Source organism: Microcaecilia unicolor, chromosome 3 (assembly GCF_901765095.1).
Source record: "Microcaecilia unicolor chromosome 3, aMicUni1.1, whole genome shotgun sequence".
In the NCBI taxonomy this organism is placed as follows: Eukaryota; Metazoa; Chordata; class Amphibia; order Gymnophiona; family Siphonopidae; genus Microcaecilia; species Microcaecilia unicolor.
In genome coordinates, this window is record NC_044033.1 from 45,852,176 (window position 1) to 45,871,971 (window position 19,796).

General features: G+C 42.0%; 1 protein-coding gene across 1 annotated transcript in view; it reads right to left on the reverse strand.

The window, feature by feature from the left end:
- The window catches only part of TJAP1 (tight junction associated protein 1), a 111,037-nt gene that overhangs the window by 16,619 nt on the left and 74,622 nt on the right, over nucleotides 1-19,796 (reverse strand). Inside the window, 2 exon segments of the mRNA XM_030195870.1 lie at nucleotides 9,380-9,446; nucleotides 18,409-18,570. Of these exon segments, the coding sequence (XP_030051730.1) occupies nucleotides 9,380-9,446; nucleotides 18,409-18,570 (229 nt within the window).

Below are 19,796 nucleotides of genomic sequence, written 5' to 3' on the forward strand. Positions count from 1 at the left end.
GGGATTTGTAACAAAGACATATGAGAAGAGACCTGATGAACTGAATATGTATACCCTAAAAATGTGATTTTTCAACTGTTGCGCTGCGACACCAGATTAGATTCACAGTTCAGCTTTATTTCATATAATGGCCAATCCATGAAAATCTTAGCGGTTTACAAATAAAATTAAAGAACATTGTGGGGGGGGGGGGGGGGGTGGAAGGAAAACACAAGAGGATGCTAGGTTACAATTCTTCTTAATAATGGCTTTGGGGAAGGGAACAAAATATTCTAAACAGATACTACAGAGAAGCACAGTACACAAAGTAGCACAGTCTCAGGGCTCTACTAAAAAGCAATTCAATATCAGTACAAAACCTAAAAAGACACCATTCAAGTGAAGCAAAAAGCCTTATTAAAGAAATGTTTTTTTTAGTGCCGGCCGTCTTCAAGTTATTAAAAGAAGTTCTAAACGAAAACTGAGAGGTACAGAGTTCCGAAGTGAGGAGGCAACTTCAGAAAAAACATGCGGTACTTACCTGTAGCAGGTGTTCTCCGAGGACAGCAGGCTTTATATTCTCACAAGTGGGACCACGACTTGCATTGACCGGTCCGGAATTTACAAAAGTCTAATGAGAGCTTTGTGGAGTGAAAGACATGCTCCACTGCGCATGTGCCTTCCCACCTGCTCATGAAAGAGGTCCACTCAGTTTTATACTACAGCAAACAAATTAAAGTAAAATAACAAAGGAGACAACTTCAAGGGGAGGTGGGAGGGATTGTGTAGAATATAATGCCTGCTGTCCTTGGAGAACACCTGCTACAGGTAAGTACCGCATGTTTTTCCGAAGTTGCTCCTGCCACTTCAGAACTCTGTAACCTCTCAGTTTTCGTTTCGTACCTTCACTTTCACTGAGGACAAGCAGGCTTATTAATTCTCACAAGTGGGGAATCCCTAGCATCTAGGCTCACCAAAAACAATAAACACTGATCAACTGGGTCTCGCAACGGCGAGAACGTAACACAGATTAACCTGAAACTATATTCAATCTGAATGAGAGTGCAGCCTGGAACAGAATAAAACGGGCCTAAGAGGGTAGAACTGGATTCTAGACCCCAAATAAATTCTGCAACACTGTCTGCCCGAACCAACTGTTGTGTTGGGTATCCTGTTCAAGGCAGTAGTGTGATGTGAATGTGTGGACTGAAGACCACACTGCAGCCTTGCAAGTTTCTTCAATGGAGACTGACCTCAAGTGGGCTACTGACGCAGCCATGGCTCTGACATTATAAGCCGTGACATGACCCTCTAGGGCCAGCCCAGCCTGGGGTAAAAGTGAAGTAAATGCAATCTGCCAGCCAATTAGAAATGGTGTGTTTCCCGATGGCAACCCCCATCCTAGTTGGGATCAAAAGAAATAAAAAGCTGGACGGACTGTCTGTGGGGCCTTGTCTGCTCCATGTAGTAGGCCAATGCTCTCTTGAGGTCAGGGAAAGAATGTTGGCAAGACAATTGACTGGTTCAGATGGAACTCAACACCACTTTTGGCAGGAACTTAGGGTGCGTGCGAAGGACTACTCCGTTGTGATGAAATTTAGTATATGGTGTATCCACTACTACGGCCTGAAGCTCACTGACCCTACGAGCTGAAGTAACAGCCACCAAGAAACGACCTTCCAGGTCAAGTGCTTCAGATGGCAGGAATCAGTGGCTCGAAAGCTGGTGAGAACGGTGAGATCCCATGACACTGGTGGAGGTTTGACAAGGGGCTTTGACAAAAACAAACCTCTCATGAAGCGAACAACTAGAGGTTGTCCATAGACTGGCTTACCTTCTACATGCTGATGAGCACTAATTGCACTAAGGTGAACCCTTACGGAGTTGACCTTAAACCTGACAGGCGTAGAAGGTATTCAAGAAGGTTCTGTATAGGGCAAGCAAGAAGATCTAGGGCCTTGCTCTCACATCAGGTGGCAAATCTCCATTTGAAAGAATAGCACCTCTTAGTGAAATCTTTCCTGGAAGCCAGCAAGACCCGGGAGACACCCTCTGAAGACCCAAGGAAGCAAATTTTAAGCTCTCAACATCCAAGCTGTAAGAGCCAGAGACTGGAGGTTGGTATGTAGAAGAGACCCCTCGTTCTGCATCAGGAGGGTCGGAACACACTCCGATCTCCATGGCTCTTCGGAGGATAACTCCAGAAGTAGAGAACCAAATCTGCTGCAGCCAGTACAGAGTATCAGAATCAGGGATCCGTGGTCTTCTTGAGTTTCAACAAAGTCTTTCCCACTAGAGTTACTGGAGGATACGCATACAGAAGACCTAGAAACATGATGGCAGATAAGGGCAAAATGGCCCATCCAGTCTGCCCTTCCTCAGTGCCTACTAACGCCTCCTTTTTCTAAGGGATCCATGTACCTGTCTCACGCTTTCTTAAATTCTGACATAGTCTTTGTCTCCATGACCTCCACTGGGAGGCCATTCCACACATCATCACCCTTTCTAGAAAAGGAGTATCTTCTTAAATTTGAAAAAGGCTCACCTCCTGTACATTAATGCCACTGAGGTATTTAAACATCTCTATCATATCGCCGTTCTCCAGCCTCTCTTCCAGCATATACATGTTAAGGATCATGAGCCTATCTCTACATGTTTTATGTCCAAGACCACTTACCAATTTGGTAGCCACCCTCTAGACCGACTCCATCCTGTTATATCTTTCTACAGGTGCGATCTCCAGAATTGCATGCAGTACTCTAAATGGGGCCTCACCAGAGACTTATACAAGAGCATTATCACCTCTTTTTTTCCTGCTGGTCATCCCTCTCCTTATGCACCCAAGCATCCTTCTGGCTTTGACTGTCGCCTTTTTCTACCTGTTTAGCCACCTTAAGGTCATCAGACACAATCACCCCCCAGTCCCGCTCTTCTATCGTACACAGAAGCACTTCACCCCCTATATTGTACTGTGTCCTTGGATTCTTGTAATCCATGTGCATGACTCTGCATTTCTTTTTTTTTCTTTATTTGTACCCCGCGCTTTCCCACTCATGGCAGGCTCAATGTGGCTTAGGTACTTATTTGTACCTGGGGCAATGGAGGGTTAAGTGACTTGCCCAGAGTGTGCCTGCAGTGAGAATCGAACCCAGTTCCCCAGGACCAAAGTCCACCACTCTAACCACTAGGCCACTCCCTTCTTAGCATTAAATCTTAGTTGCCAATTATCGGACCATTCTTCAAGCTTCGCTAGATCCTTCTTCATGCCATCCACACCCTCCAGGGTGTCCACCTTATTAAAGAGTTTAGTATCATCCGCAAAAAGACAAACCTTACCAGACAGCCCTCCGCAATATCGCTCACAAAAATGTTAAAAAGAGCCAGCACGAGGACCGACCCCTGCAGTACACCACTGATAACATCCCTTTCCTCAGAGCAAGCTCCATTTACCACTACCCTCTGTCTCCTTCCAGTTAACCAGATTTTAACCTAGTCAGTCACTTCAGGTCCCATACCGAGGGCATTCAATTTATTAATCAGTCGCCTGTGCAGAACCATGTCAAAGGCTTTGCTAAAATCCAAGTACACCACATCTAGAGCCCCTCCCACATTCAACTGCTTGGTCACCAAAGCAAAGAAGCCTATCAGATTTGTCCGACACGACCTGCCTCTAGTGAAGCTATGCTGCCTTGGGTCCTGCAGGCCATTCGATTCGAGAAACCTCATGATCCTCCGCTTTAGAACTGTTTCCAATAGTTTATTCACCACCTGACCCCAATTGAGAAGGAATGCATCTGACGCTAGTCTGTCATGGGCATGAAGCCTGGAATAGAACTGAGGGTCCTTGTAGTCGAGCTGAGTGGCAAAAAAATCCATTGAGGGGGTGCCCCACGTGTGGAAGATCTTGTGGGCTATGGCCATATTGAGAGACCACTCGTGAGGTTGCAATATCCTACTCAGTCTGTCGGCCAGGGTTTTGTTTTTGCCCACCAGATAAGTGGCTCGAAGGAACATGCCATGTTGGCGAGCCCAATGCCACATCCGGATGGCCTCCTAGCACAGAGCGCGTGATCCGGTGCCCCCCTGCTTGTTGGTGTAATACATTGCAACCTGTCTGTTTGGATGAGAACAATTTGGTGAGATAGCCAATCTCTGAAAGCCTTTAGAGCGTTCCAGATCACCCAGAGCTCCAGGAGATTGATCTGAAGATTTGTTTCCTTGGAGGACCAAGCTCCTCAAGTGGGAAACCCATCTACATGTGCTCCCCATCCCAGGAGAGATGTATCCATCATCAGCACTTTTTGTGGCTGAGGAATTTGGAATGGAAGTCCCAGCATCAAATTGGATCAAATGGTCCACCACAGAAGGGAGCGTAAAAGCTCTGGGGATGCTTGGATGACATCTTCTAGATTCCCCATGGCTTGATACCACTGAGATGATCTCACGTGAAGACATGTTATGGGTGTAACATACAGTACACTGTGGAAACCAAGTGGCCTACCAATCTCAAAATCTGCTGAGCTGCTGAGAGGGACGAACCTTGGACGCTAGTGCGACAAGATTGCCTGCTCTCATCTCTGGGAGGTAGGTTCAAACCATCTGAGTATTGAGCAGGGCTCCTATAAACTCTAATCGCTGGACAGGGTGGAGATGGGACTTGAGGTAGTTTAAAACGAACCCTAGTAGCTCAAGCACCCAAATAGTCATCCACATGGACTCCCGAGCACCCTCCCCAAGGTGCTCATCAGTCAATTGTTGAGATACGGGCAGTGGCGTTCCTAGGGGGGCTGACACCCGGGGCGGATCGCCGATGTGCCCCCCCCCCCCCCCCGGTGCAGTGCGACCTCCCCCGGCGAAAGAACCCTCCCCCCCGGGTGCACGCCGCTGGGGGGGGGGGGTGCCGCGCGCCGGTCAGCTTTGTTCATTTCCATGCTCCCTCTGCCCCAGAACGAAGCTGACCGGCACGCGGCACCCCCCCAGCAGCGTGCACCCAGGGTAGACCGCCCCCACTGCCCCCCCCCCCCCCCCCGGTTGGCCACTGGATATGGGAACACATGGCCTCCCAAGTCTGTGTAGCAATGCTGCAACTACTACTAGACATTTGGTGAAAACTCTTGGAGCGGACGTCTTTCAAAGAATTGGTCCAATGTATTGGATGAAGTATCGTTGTTGCTAAAGGATTTACAGGCATATTTGGAATGCGACTGCATGGGTGCCATTGTTTCAATGGTGAAGGAGATGTGGCTGATATACAATGGTTTGTAATACTCTGATTTGTAACTCTGATGGTGATCAGGTTCATTGCGCTGTTTTGGGGAGGGCGGGGGGGGGGGGAAGACTAATCAAGAATGTGGGTGGGTGCTTCTGTGTAGCCAATCGCTCTTTAAACATTTGATTGAAGTCGCATCAGCAATGAACTGTTACATTTCGAGTTAAATGTTATGTAAATGTTTGATTCATGCAAGATCAGCAAAAGATGAACTGTGGCATTCAATGTTATGTACACCAAGTTGGTCTGATGTTGCACATTATGCTACATTTATGAGAAGATTAATGTTTGTGATTTGTGTATGAGAGGTGAGGATGTGAAAGAGGTGGATGTGATTAGTAAGCAGTAGTGTGAGTGGATGGGTATAGATTAGTAGTCTAATAGAATTTTAATTCATTTTGTTTATTGAAACTTAATAAAGGAATTTGATACTTGAATAGTTGTTAGTACTATGGCTGGCACAATTGCCCTCAATGTCAATGCACTCTGCTGCTGCAGCAAGCCCGCCAGCTCATCCCAGGGCATGGCCGAGAACCTGTCGTTAAGGGCAACCATCGGTAAAAGATGGGCAGTTGCTGGTGAGGGAACAGCCTGCGAACCTGTCTGTGCTGAATGGGAAGCCTCAGCCCTGCTGGAAGACAGATGCAGCATTGGCAACTCGAGAGAGAAAGGGAGTGCTCTGCTTAACACCAATGCCCTGGTGCTCCCAGTACTGTGCTTCGAGGGGGACCAATGCTTGCTCATCTTAGGCTTGACTCCATGTCGAGCAACAAAGAGGACTACACCAAATTCTCATGTCGCCTCGGTGTTGGGTCTGATGCAGACTGGTGCTGAGATCCTAACAGCGCCCAATATCAAGGCGGGGGAGACCTCCTTGATGCCAGTGCTACCTCAGCCATCAGGCCCAGACTTGGTGCCAAAATGTTTTCCGTGCTAATCTCTCTGGCTTTCTGGATCCTCTTTTGCATGTGCAAGCACAGGACACTGGATCAGTCCCAGATATTACCCAATTACACTGGGAATACTGCTTAAAGCCACTGGGATCTTTCTGAGACATGGAAGGAAAAACAGCCAACGCCAAATCATACTGTAGAGGGTGAAAAAAGGCCACTCACCCCCTGAAAATGCTTGATGCATCTCAGCCAGAGCTCGAGCCTAAAAATAGCCCAGCCCATGCAGTTACAGAAACTTAACAAAGGGCAAAAATGACTAGGGACACTAAGGGTAGCAAAATAAATAAAATAATGAAAAGGGACAAAAACTGTGGAGGGAAGGCACCAAGGCAAAAGTGAAACGAAAAGTGTAGGAGAGATCAAAACTGCAACTTTTCTTCTCCATGGAAAAACGAAGACTACTGGTTCCGTGCTTGCACGTCAGGCAGGAAGGCACCTGCGCACGAATGGAGCGATGATGTTAAAGGCCTCTTAAAGAGACAGAGTGCTGGGCAGTGTAAGCACTGGGCTCCGTCAGATGACATCACCCAGTTGTGAGATATAGTCTCTGCTTGTTCACAAAGAACCTCAGCATTCCTGGTAACACATTCCACTATAGTGGACCAGCTACTGAAAAAAAAAACTATAGCATGGGTTTCTGCCTATTGTCACCATCCCATCAGTAGATAGCTTCATGGCAGTCTCAGATCTCAACTGTCTCCCTAGTCGATATACCACCAACATTTGTGAAAAATACCAAGGTGCAACTGCGTGCAATACATTATTGATAAAACTTTATACTGCACCCAACAAGCTTTTGGAAGTCAATTATGATCTCAATACCATCAAAACTAAAATGATCCCGGAAAAATTCATAAAAAGGGCAGATGTACACACTGACAGTTCTTTATATCTGTGTGGTTTCAACTGCAACTGTCTTTGTGTCCCCATCTGCCACTCTAGGCAAGTGCCTAGTCTGCCTCATGGTTAAGCGTGCCCTAGGTAGGTCTCTTCATGAAGGCATTATAATACTAAACAAGGGCATTAGAGGGAGGGAAGGCCACCTGCACAGAACAAGAGTTACAACCCTATCACCTTACTGGACAGACTGGATGGGCTATGGTGGTCTTTACCTGCTGTTATCTACTATGTTTGCATTTCAGGCAATGGAGGGTGAAGTGACTTGCCCAAGGTCACGAGTGTCAGTGAGAGATGAACTAAAATTACCTGTTAATTTTCTTTCCTTGAGTTCTACTCACCAGCCCAGACAGGTGGATTATGCCCCTTTGCCAACTGATCAGTCTAGCTTTGACACAGTATACTGACAAACAAGAAATTCCTAAACTTCCCGAAGAATGAGATGCCAGGAAATCACTGGTCCTTCTTCCCTTAGAGACGGGTTTGCCATCTTTAACAGATTTGCTTTTCTCCTAAAGTAAATCTAGAAGAGAACTAAAAGGGAAGTGTGATCTTCCATCTAAGTTCTCCAGAGAACACTGAGGTCTTTTCAAATGGGTTCAGACTGCTCTAATAAGATGAAAGAAGTGGGATTTGAACTCTGGCTTCCTTGGCTCTTGAGTAAGCTGGTGGATCCCTTATTAACAATGGTTTTAATACGAACCAACAGGTGAAAGATAACGTTTTTCAAAACCTAAGATATACGTTCTCCAGAGAACACTGAGGTCTTTTCAAATGGGTTCAGACTGCTCTAATAAGATGAAAGAAGTGGGATTTGAACTCTGGCTTCCTTGGCTCTTGAGTAAGCTGTGGATCCCTTATTAACAATGGTTTTAATACGAACCAACAGGTGAAAGATAACGTTTTTCAAAACCTAAGATATACGTTCTCCAGAGAACACTGAGGTCTTTTCAAATGGGTTCAGACTGCTCTAATAAGATGAAAGAAGTGGGATTTGAACTCTGGCTTCCTTGGCTCTTGAGTAAGCTGTGGATCCCTTATTAACAATGGTTTTAATACGAACCAACAGGTGAAAGATAACGCTTTTCAAAACCTAAGATATACCGGGATAGAAAACAATTGATTGGACTGCAAGTCTAATCAACTTATTTCTAATTGTGTTACTAGATTTATGCAGCATTAAATACAGTTCCACATAGCAGAAACTACAAGTGACAGGATGGTGTGAGACACTTTAAAAGGAAAAAAAAAAACACCACTACCTGCAAACCGACAAAAATATAATCTAAGATTAATGGGGGGGGGGGGGGGGGGGGGGAGGGGGAGGGGGAACGACCACATGCCTAGACGGAAAGGCAAAGAAGTAACTCTCAAGCCTAAAATGTCTCAATAGCAGCCTGGTCAGATATCAAATGGTTATTTATTTTTCTTACGTTTGTACCCCGCGCTTTCCCACTCATAGCAGGTTCAATGCGGCTTACATATTATATACAGGTACTTATTTGTACCTGGGGCAATGGAGGGTTAAGTGACTTGCCCAGAGTCACAAGGAGCTGCCGCCTGTGCCTGTAGTGGGAATCGAACCCAGTTCCCCAGGACCAAAAGTCCACCACTCTAACCACTAGACCACTCCTCCTACTTATCAAAGATGAAGTACACTGAAGGGCAGAATTCAACCTCCGAGTATGTTCAAAAGTTTTATATAAAGAAAAGCAAGTGAGCTCACTGTCATGCCGGCATAAGACAGTCATGTGACCCATCTGTGCAGATTTCTGCTCCAACTTAAATCAGGGGAAAAAAAACCCCCATCCATGTTGGGAATTCTAGATAAAGAGAAGTAACAGGACAGGGAATTCTGGATAAAGAGAAGTCGCAGGACAGTGAAAGGTCACTATAGGGGGGAGTCTCAAGGATATGCAAAGCATGTGGAGGGAGGAGTGGTTGAGTGTTCCTGTGGGACACAGAGCAGACACAGGTTTGTTGCAGAGGGAGTGGGAGTATACCCATGGGACAGACAGCAAGTTCTACCAAGTTACTGAGGGTTGTGTTATTTACCAGCATTCACCTTAATGTAGAAAAGCCAACAAGAATGGATAATGAAGAGAGGAACACTCAGAACAAGTGATGAAAGAACAGACAGCAGGCAAAGGAGGAATGGAGCAGGAAAGGAACAGGCAACATAGGATAGAGGAGAGAGCAGGGGGCAATGGGCAAGAGGTTCGCTGAAACAAGCAGTAGCTGAGTTGGAGAAGACCAGGGGCAGACAGTTTGCTTTGCTTACTGTGGTGTGTAGTTTCTCCTCCAAGTCCTGGTTGGTTCTCTGGGATGCTGTGTAGCTGTTCTGTAACCTAAGGCAGGGGAAAAAAAAAAAAAGATGAAGTGGAATAAGAAAGCCAGGCTCCTGCAAACTCTACAGTGTACATTGTACCTATCAGATATTTATTGCCATAATTCTTTTTAAAATATTTATTAACTTTTGTATTATAAAATAGCAGAGTTAACATTTGTTTCAACCATAACAAAGAAATCTGCAATTACTTAGAACAACAAATGAAGTCCCAATCTCTAAGCGCTAATATTTTTTCTACTCTATCCCTCCAGAACACCTCCTTTTCCACCCTCCCAGCTAACCAGCACATTAGTGCCATGATTCTTATATGGATATTTACACCATAGACATTATGATATGGTGAATCCTCTTTTGGAGGTCACTAAATCACACAGCACAGGGAAGCACATTTTGGTTTCTGTCTCCTCCCCAGCTGAAGAAGAGGTAAACCCTCAGCACCATTCACCTCACTGACAGGCACCACTACAGGATCTGCATGAACCTCGCTATTCTCTTTTTAAGCTTATATAGTCCTTGGAGTGGAGGAGTAGCCTAATAGTTAGTGCAACAGGCTACTCAAACTGGGTTCGATTCCCACTGCAGCTCCTAGTGACTCTAGGCAAGTCGTTTAAATCCTCCATCGCCCCAGGTACAAAACAGAGCGTCAGCCCACTAGGGACAGAGAAAGTGCCTGTTTATAATAAAAGTAACCTGCTTTGGTTGTACTACAGAAAGGCGGTAGATCAAATCCATGATCCTTACCTTACCCTTAATACTTCATGACCCTCGCTTCATTCTACCAACAAAAGGGCCCAAAGCACTTTATAATATATGAGATAAAATAATTACAGCATATAAATCCATATGATATTTTACTTTTTATTTTGCAAAATACACATTGATGATAAAAAATGAAACAAATCCAACCCCAACCAAAAGCTGGCCAATGCTCATAGCATACCATGTTCCTTTAGTAAGCGAGATGATTAAAAAAAACTTTTACTTTAATCATCACAAGGCAAGAGAAAAACAATCATAACTCAGCCTTATCAGTACAGCCATGTTGTTCTGTCCCATATGAATCCCCCAAACACCCCACACTTTCAAGATAAAGTCAACAAGCTGCCATAAGCATAAAATAGAGAAGGAGAAGGAAAAAAAAACTCCACGACTGGAGCAAACCAAAAGTCCAAGAAAAAAATGGAGCCAGTCAATGAAAATAGAAACAAGATGATTCTTTATTATACTCAGTGGCTAAAAACAAGAAAAATTTGACACAGCTATGTTTCAGCACAATATGTGCCTGCCTCAGAGATAGAAAATTCTAAAAGCAGAAAATAAAATATAATGATCACACATAATAAGATATCGCAATCATAAGGACATAAAAAACTAAAAACACATTTTAAACAAACGTAGTAAAACACCAAAGATATAAACATAAAAAGCAGAGATCAAAATATCTGGGCTTATTTTTTCATGTAAACCGACTTTGAAAGTAATAGTACTATGTTTAAAAGAAATAGGCCAACGTATACGATCAAATTTCTGCTATATGTAATATGGAGACTCATTTTAGTTAAGAAAGATAATGGGATATATACACATGTAAAAGCTCTATAGCAAAACAGTAATCTGTTCAATGGAAGTAGCATACCTTGTTGAAAAATTTCAGACGTTGAAAAATGAAGAGAAAAGCTGGTTCCATATCTAACAATTCCTTGTCATCAACTTGCACAAAACTCAGTGACTGAAAATGCACTGAAAAACAGAGACCGTCAGAGATAAAAAAAACACTCAAAATAATGCTGAGTAAATTAGCAACTGTATGGCAGTAGGATGAACAATACAGAACTTAGTAGTGTGGTTTAGATAAATGCTCCTTGAGAACAAAATTACAGAGCATATACATAAGCATGGATTGAGACAAAGCCAACATGGATTTAGTGAAGGGAAATCTTGCCTCACCAATCTATTACATTTCTTTGAAGGGGTTAACAAACGTGGATAAAGGCGAGCCACTTGATACTGTGTATCTGGATTTTCAAAAGGCATTTGACAATGTACCTCATGAAAGACTCCAGAAGAAATTGGAGAGTCATGGGATAGGAGGTAGTGTTCTATTGTGGATTTAAAACTGGTTAAAAGATAGAAAACAGAGAGTAGGGTTAAATGGTCAGTATTCTCAATGGAGAAGGGTAGATAGTGGGGTTCCTCAGGGGTCTGTGCTGGGACCCCTGCTTTTTAACATATTTATAAATGATCTAGAGATGGGAGTAACTAGTGATGCCCCATGTAAGCCGCATTGAGCCTGCCATGAGTGGGAAAGCGCGGGGTACAAATGTAACAAAACAAAAAAAATTTGCTGATGACACAAAGTTATTCAAAGTTGTTAAATCACGAGAGGATTGTGAAAAATTACAAGAGGACCTTACGAGACTGGGAGACTGGGCATCTAAATGGCAGATGACATTTAATGTGAGCAAGTGCAAAGTGATGCATGTTGGAAACAGGAACCCGAACTATAGCTACGTAATGCAAGGTTCCAAGTTAGGGGTCACCGACCAAGAAAGGGATCTCGGCATCGTTGTTGATGATACATTGAAATCCTCTGCTCAGTGTGTTGCAGCGGCTAAGAAAGCAAATAGAATGTTAGGTATTATTAGGAAAGGAATGGAAAGCAAAAATGAGGACTTTATAATGCTTTTATATTGCTCCATGGTGCGACCACACCTCGATTATTGTGTGCAATTCTGGTCACCACATCTCAAAAAAGATATAGTGGAATTAGAAAAGGTGCAGAGAAGGGCGACAAAAACAATAAAGGGGATGGGATGACTTCACTATGAGGAAAGGCTAAAGTAGCTAGGGCTCTTCTGCTTGAAGAAGCGACGGCGGAGGGGAGATATGATCGAGGTCTATAAAATAATGAGTGGAATGGAACGGGTAGACGTGAATCGACTATTTACTCTATCTAAAAATACTAGGTCTATGGGGCAAGCAAAGAAGCTACAAGTAGGAAATTTAAAACAAATCGGAGAAAATATTTCAATACCCAACGTGTAATTAAACTCTGGAATTCATTGCCAGAGAATGTCATAAAAACAGTTGGCTTAGTGGGGTTTAAAAAAGGTTTGGACAGCTTCCTAAAAGAAAAGTCCATAAGCCATTATTAGGATGGACTTGGGGAAAATCCACTGCTTGTTTCTAGGATAAGCAGCATAAAATGTATTGTACTGTTTGGGGACTTTGCCAGGTACTTGTGACCTGGATGGGCCACAGTCGGAAACTGGGCTTGACGGACCTTCGGTCTGTCCTAGTATGGCAATACTTATGTACTTATGTAATCATGAAAGTTTGCTCAAAGAGAAAAAGATCAAAATGAAACCAAGTATGGTTTGCACTCTGAGGCATTCATATCTTTCAAATGATATTAAAAAGAGTATTCTTAAACACTGGCATATACTCAAACAATATGAGTGTTTAAGGCCAACTTTCGCTTTTTCCAGAAGCAGACATTTTAAGAAAATCAATTTGGTTACATAGCATCTGGTGACTCAGACTGTGTGCCACTGGAGGGGCAATTGTATACAGCTGTGTGGTAAAAGAAAAAAACGGAACACTTAATTTACCTTGAGAGCTGTCTAAGCTAAGCTACGCATTTTCAGACTTGGTTTGATTGTAAACTGATGTTACCTGTGTCTTGCTCTTAATATCTACCTAATTAACTGCTGACTTTACCTCCTTCTATTCTATCCTATTAAAAACAAACAAACAAAAAAATAGACCTGTCTTTTCACTTGCAGAGGGTCTGACCTCTAAAAGTTTCTAATCTGTCTTTATCCTGTTGCCTATAACTTAATACCAGCATAAAAATATGTAATCACAATGCAAGAACAATTTTGCCTTAAAAGGTGCTTTTATTGAACTGTGTTTTGAAATTCTGTGCCAGTGATTTCATATTTTTATGTATGAATTGTCTTAAAGGTGCTTTCATTAGAACTGTATTTTGAACCTTTTGGGCCAAATGACTTAATCCAATCAATCTGGTTACATAGGATCTGGTGACTCTGGTGAATCTGGTGTCTGTCTTAAAGGTGCATTTATTAGAATTGTGTTTTGAATCTTCAGTGCCAGAGACTTAATCCACTCAATTTGGTTACATAGCATCTGGTGACTCGGACTGTGTGCCTCGGGGGGGGGGGGGGGGGGGGGGGGGAATTGTATACAGCTGTATGGTAAAAGAAAAAACAGAACCCTTAGTTTACCTTGAGAGCTTTCTGAGCTAAGCATTTTCAGACTTGATTGTAAACTGATGTTACCTGTGTCCTGCTCTTAATATCTCTCTGATAAACTCCTTCTATTCTATCCTATTAAAAACAAAAACAACAAAAAATATAGACCTATCTTTTCACTTGCAGAGGGTCTGACTCTATAATCCCATCCACCCCTAGGTGAGCTCCTAGGACAATCAAGGGACAAGTATCTTCATTACACCATAATTGGTCAATTCTACTCCTTATCGCATATCTTTTCATACTTGTGAATCACATCAACAAGACCTTCATTCAGTTCAATACATGTTCTGTTTTAATTCTAAGTCAAACTATCTGGAACCTAAGAGCTTGTTCTATTTGTCTCCAAATATCAGCTTTGAAAGATGAGATCAATAAACTCAAGACGGAATTTATTTATTTATTGCATTTGTATCCCACATTTTCCCACCTCTTAGCAGGCTCAATGTGGCTTACAATACATAATGATCAGTGTAAATATAATAGAAAATAGACATTTAGTGTTATAGAAGGATCTTGGGCAATATGATAAAAGGAATAAAACGTAATCGTAATTAGCTACAATTAAAGAAGCATTCAGGATTACTCAATTCCCAGCCAATTTACCACCACCACTGCCACAGAGAATGAAACGCCCCCCCCCCCCCCCTCGGGTACTCCGTTCTGTGGATAAATCTCTCGTCTGTCCTCTTCTCCTCTACTGCTAATTCCAGACTCCATTTCTTTTACCTCGCTGTACCTCACGCCTGGAATAGACTTCCTGAGCTTGTACGTCTAGCCCCGTCTTTGGCCGTTTTCAAATCCAGGCTAAAGGCCCACCTCTTTGACGCTGCTTTTGACTCCTAACCACTACTCACTTGCCCTGTACCCTTTTATCCCCACCTCTTTAATTCCCTTATTTCTTAGTTGTTCTGTTTGTCTGTCCTATTTAGATTGTGAGCTCTTTGAGCAGGGACTGTCTTTTCATGTATGGTGTACAGCACTGCATATGCCTTGTAGCGCTATAGAAGTGATAAGCAGTAGTAGTAGTAGTAATAGTAAGAGATGGGTCACAGTAGGTAATTTACTCAGCATCATTTGAGTGCTTTTATCTCTGACAGTCTATATTTTCAAATGCATTTTCACTCACTGAGTTTTGTGCAAGTTGATGACAAGGAATTATTTAATATAGAACCAGGGTTTCGCTTCATTTTTCAACATCTTTTATTTTCAACAAGGTATGCTACTTCCATTGAACAGATTACTGTTTTGCTGTAGAGCACTTATATGTGTACATATACCATTATTTTTCTTTGTTAACTATTTAAGAGTCTCCATATTACATACAGTAAAAATTTGATTGCATACATTGTGCTATTTCTCTTTAAACGTAATACTATTACTTTCAAAGTCGGTTTACATGAAAGAATAAGCATGGATATTTTGATCTCTGCTTTTTATGTTTATATCTTTGGTGTTTTAATATGCTTGATTTTTAGCTTTTTCTGTCCTTTTAATTTATTTTCTGTTTTTAGAATTTTCTACCCCTAAAGCAGGCACATATTGTGCCGAAACACAGCTGTGTCAGGTTTTTCTTGTTTTCAGTCACTGAGTATAATAAAGAATCATCTGGTTCCTATTTTTATTGACTGGCTCCACTTTTTTCTTGGCCTAAGAATAAAATGGAACTAGAGGTATACTGCCAATGAGTAATTACACTAATTACAAAACAAATCAAAGCCATTCTGAATAGTGGGACTCACAATTTAAGTATCAAGTCAATTTTCCTGAGCCTAGGTTACGTGGAGGCGTGTTTTCAACGCACTTAGACTTACAAAGTTCCATAGTAACTGACCTGGCTGCCATATGCGGGACACAGACTGTAGATGTTTTCTTGGCACTAGCCATACTTCCCAACTACTGGAGTTGCTGAAAAAGCACCACACCTGCCAATCTTAACACAATTTCGTTTTGATAATATTTTCTTTCTAAAGGATCCTCTGTGTTTAAGTAAAGTTTTTTTTGAATTCAGTCACTGTCTTTGTATCCACTATCTCTATATAGGGATCTTCTGTGCTTATCCCATGCAGTTTTGAATTCCGGTACACTTTACACCTCCACTATCTCCCCCAGAAGGGCATTCCAGGCATCTACAACCCACTCCATGAAACAAAAGTATTACCTGATGTTACTCCTAAGTCTACCACCCTGCCACCTCAATTCATGTCCTCTAGGTTTTACTGCTTCCTCATCTCTGGAAGAAACTTATGTTTATTAATAGCTTTTAAAGTATTAAAAAATCTGCATCATATTGCCCCTTATCCCTTCTTTTCTCTAAGGCAGTGATTTCAAAATCTATCCTGTGGGAACCCCAGCCAGTCAGATAAGAACATAAGAATGGACACACTGGGTGAGACCAATGGACCATCTAGCCAAGTATCCCGCTTCCAAAAGTTACTAACCCAAGTCACAAGTACTTGGCAGAAATCCAACTAGTAGCAACATTCAATGCTACTAATCCACCTCAATAACAGACTATGGACATTTCCTCTAGGAACTTGTCCAAACCTTTTTAAAACCCAGATATGCTAACCACATCCTCTGGCAATGAGTTCCAAAGCTTAACTATTCTTTGAGTAAAAAAATATTTCCTCCTATTTGTTTTAAAAGTATTTCCATGTCATTTCATTGTGTCCCCTTGTCTTTGTACTTTTTGAGAGAAAAATCGATTCACATTTACCCGTTCTACTCCACTCAGGATTTTGCAGATCTCAAATCATATTCCCCCCTCAGCCATCTTTTTTCCAAGCTGAAGAAGCCTAACCTCTTTAGCCTTTCCTCATATGAGAAGAGTTCCATCCCCTTTATCATTTTGGTTGCTCTTCTTTGAACCTTTTCTAATTCCACTATATCTTTTTTTGAGATATAGCGACCAGAACTGAACGCAATACTCAAGGTGAGGTCGCACCATGGAGCAATACAGAGGCATTATAATATTCTTGGTCTTATTTTGCAACCCTTTCCAAATAATTCCTAACATCCTGTTTGCTTATTTGGCCACCGCCACCACAAACTGGGCTGAAGATTTCAGCGTATGTCTATGACACCTAGATCTTTTCTTGAGTGCTGATTTCTAAGGTGGACCCCAGCATCAGGTAACTATGGTTTAGATTATTCTTCCTAATGTGTATCACTTTGCATTTGTCCACATTAAATTTCATCTGCCACCTGGATGCCCAGTCTTCCACTTTCCTAAGGTCTTTCTGTAATTTTTCACAATCTGCATGTGTTTTGACAACTTTGAATAGTTGAGTGTCATCTGCAAATTTAATCACCTGATTTTCGGTATATCCACTATGAATATTCATGAGATTGCTTTGCATACTAAGGAGGCAGTGAATGCAAATCAATCTTATGTATAGTCATTGTGGATATCCTGAAAACCTGAGAGGCTGTTTCCCCTTGCACAAGTTTGGGCACCCCTGCTCTGAGGGATATGCATTCAGGTCTTTTAAGTCTTTTCTCATGTCTTTTGGTGCAAACCCCATGGACAACGCCACTGCTGTCCTGGAATTGATAGCATGAAATCTTGCTACTATTTGGGATTCTGCCAGGTACTTGTGATATGGACTGGCCACTGTTGGAAGCAGGATACTGGGCTAGATGGACCATCGGTCTGCCCCAGGATAGCTATTCTAATGTTCTTATCTAACAAACTTGCATTTCAAAAGCTAGCATAGTAACATAGTAAATGACAGCAGATAAAGACCTGCATGGTCCATCCAGTCTGCCCAAGAAGATAAACTCATTAGATAAGGTATGAGGTGATACAACATATGTATACCTGATCTTGATTTGTCCCTGCCATTTTCAGGGCACAGACCCTAGAAGTCTGTCCAGCACGGTCCTTGTTCTAAAACTTCTGAAGTTATCATAGAAGCCCTGGAAAAGCTTCATTCCGACCCATCCAAATCTATGCAGCCACGATCAGGGCAGACCGCAGAAGACCGCCCATTACAGGCTTTGCCTCCCAATTACCTGTGTTGCCACCTAGTCTTCTCTACGCTTCTTTGGATTGATTCCTTCTAAACAGGATTCCTATGTGTTTATGCCACGCATTTTTGAATTCCGTTATGGTTTTCATCAATATCACCTGCCGCAGGAGGGCATTCCAAGTATCCACCATCCTCTTGGTGAAAAAAATACTATGATCTAAGGAACTCTTTTTTCATGCACAGAAATACAGTATTTCATCATCTATACTGAACTGCTTCCTTGGATTTTTAGAGCCCACATGCATGTATCCGTAATTGTTAGCATTAAATCTTACTAAATATAATTATATTAGGGTGTGGGACAACAAACAATCGCTAGATATAAATAAACAGTGTTTCCCACGTGTTGAAAATGCATGTAAACTGAAATGGTGACTAAATATTTATGCCGAAGGAAAAAATGGCCTCACAGAGCTCCTGGATCAATACAATCTAAGAGAGCTGAAACAGATCTTTACACGATCCTCTGTTCTCATTGGCCATACAAAATAACCTTCGAAAGTACTAGAGTCACTGAACTGCTGCAGTGGCAACGATTACTTAACAACTTTCAAATAAAACATGCTATATCTTCAGTAGCAATGTTATAGGATTTATGAGCAATTCTTATTTATTTACTTATTTATTTATGGTAGACAGAGACCAACTGTACCTCCTGAATTTATCCTTGAATTTCTCCAGCTCCTCCCGATTCCGGCTGAGCTCCATTTCCAGGAAGTGCTGGCCTGAATCCAGTTCTTTTTCCAAAGATTCCACTTTGTTGACAGTGTATGACAGCCTCTGCCGTAGCTCCTCATTCTGATGCTGCAGAAGCCTGTAAAGACCACAGAAGCAAGAGGAATGACACTTGGGTAGCCATTTTATAGTTATTCCAGCCTCCACTGTCCCTCAACAGGGCCAATATCCCATTGCTAAACTAGCTAGTACTGCACTCTACATAGCACATGCTCATAGACCGAGAACAATCACTGCCATGGGACTTACACAGCTCAATGTTTTTAAACAAATTACTGCCCTGTGCATATTGATGTTACATGGCTGAAAGTAGAATACTGCATGTCCTATCTTCTGTTTCACAGCAGCAGAATATCAAATTGCAAACACTGTGTATCACATATATTACACTGAAATAAACGCAATGATAAGTAAAAAGCAACAGAAAAGGTAAACAATTTATATCCAAACTTATTATGTCCAAAGTAGATTCCCGCAAAAATAAATCATGTTAAGTCCTCCTATCAGACCACGATACACCCAAAACAGTCTCTCTTTTCCCTGCAGTCTCATTTATTTATTTGCTGCATTTGTATCCCACATTTTCTCACCTATTTGCAGGCTCAATGTGGCTTACATTATGCCGTAATGCCATTAACAGAATGAAAATACAGAGTATTATTGCAAATAAAGTACAAAAAATATAAAATAAGTTAGAAATGATTAGCTGTTCAATACATTTCAGGTATTTGAGAACAAGGATAATACATAACATTCAATAGTGTCAATGAGATTAAAGTAAAGAAATGAGAGAAGTTCAATGTTAACTTGTTCTGGAAAAGTTGTGATGTCAGTTCATTTAAGAGGGTCAGAATGATAAGTCTCTTTGAACAGGTTAGTCTTTAATAGTTTCCGGAAGGTTGTCAAATCGTGAGTTGTTTTTATGGCCAATGGTAATGCATTCCATAGTTGCGTGCAGATGTAGGAAAAGTTTGATGCATATTGACTTATATTTATGTCCTTTGCAGTTGGGATAATGGAGATTCAAGAATGTACGTGATGATTTTTTTGCGTTCCTTGCTGGTAGGTCTATAAGGTCTAACATATATCGGGGCCTCTCCATGGATAATTCTATGAACCAGGGTACAGGTTTTGAATGTAATTCTATCTTTTAGTGGGAGCCAGTGTAAGCCATAAGGTCTTCTTCCAATTTTTCAAAATCCTCTTGTCATTTAAGAACTTTGAATAAGTGTTATCAGCAAATTTGATCACCTGACTCATTATTAATGTTTTAAGTAGTATTCTCATTTCCAGATCCTTTATAAA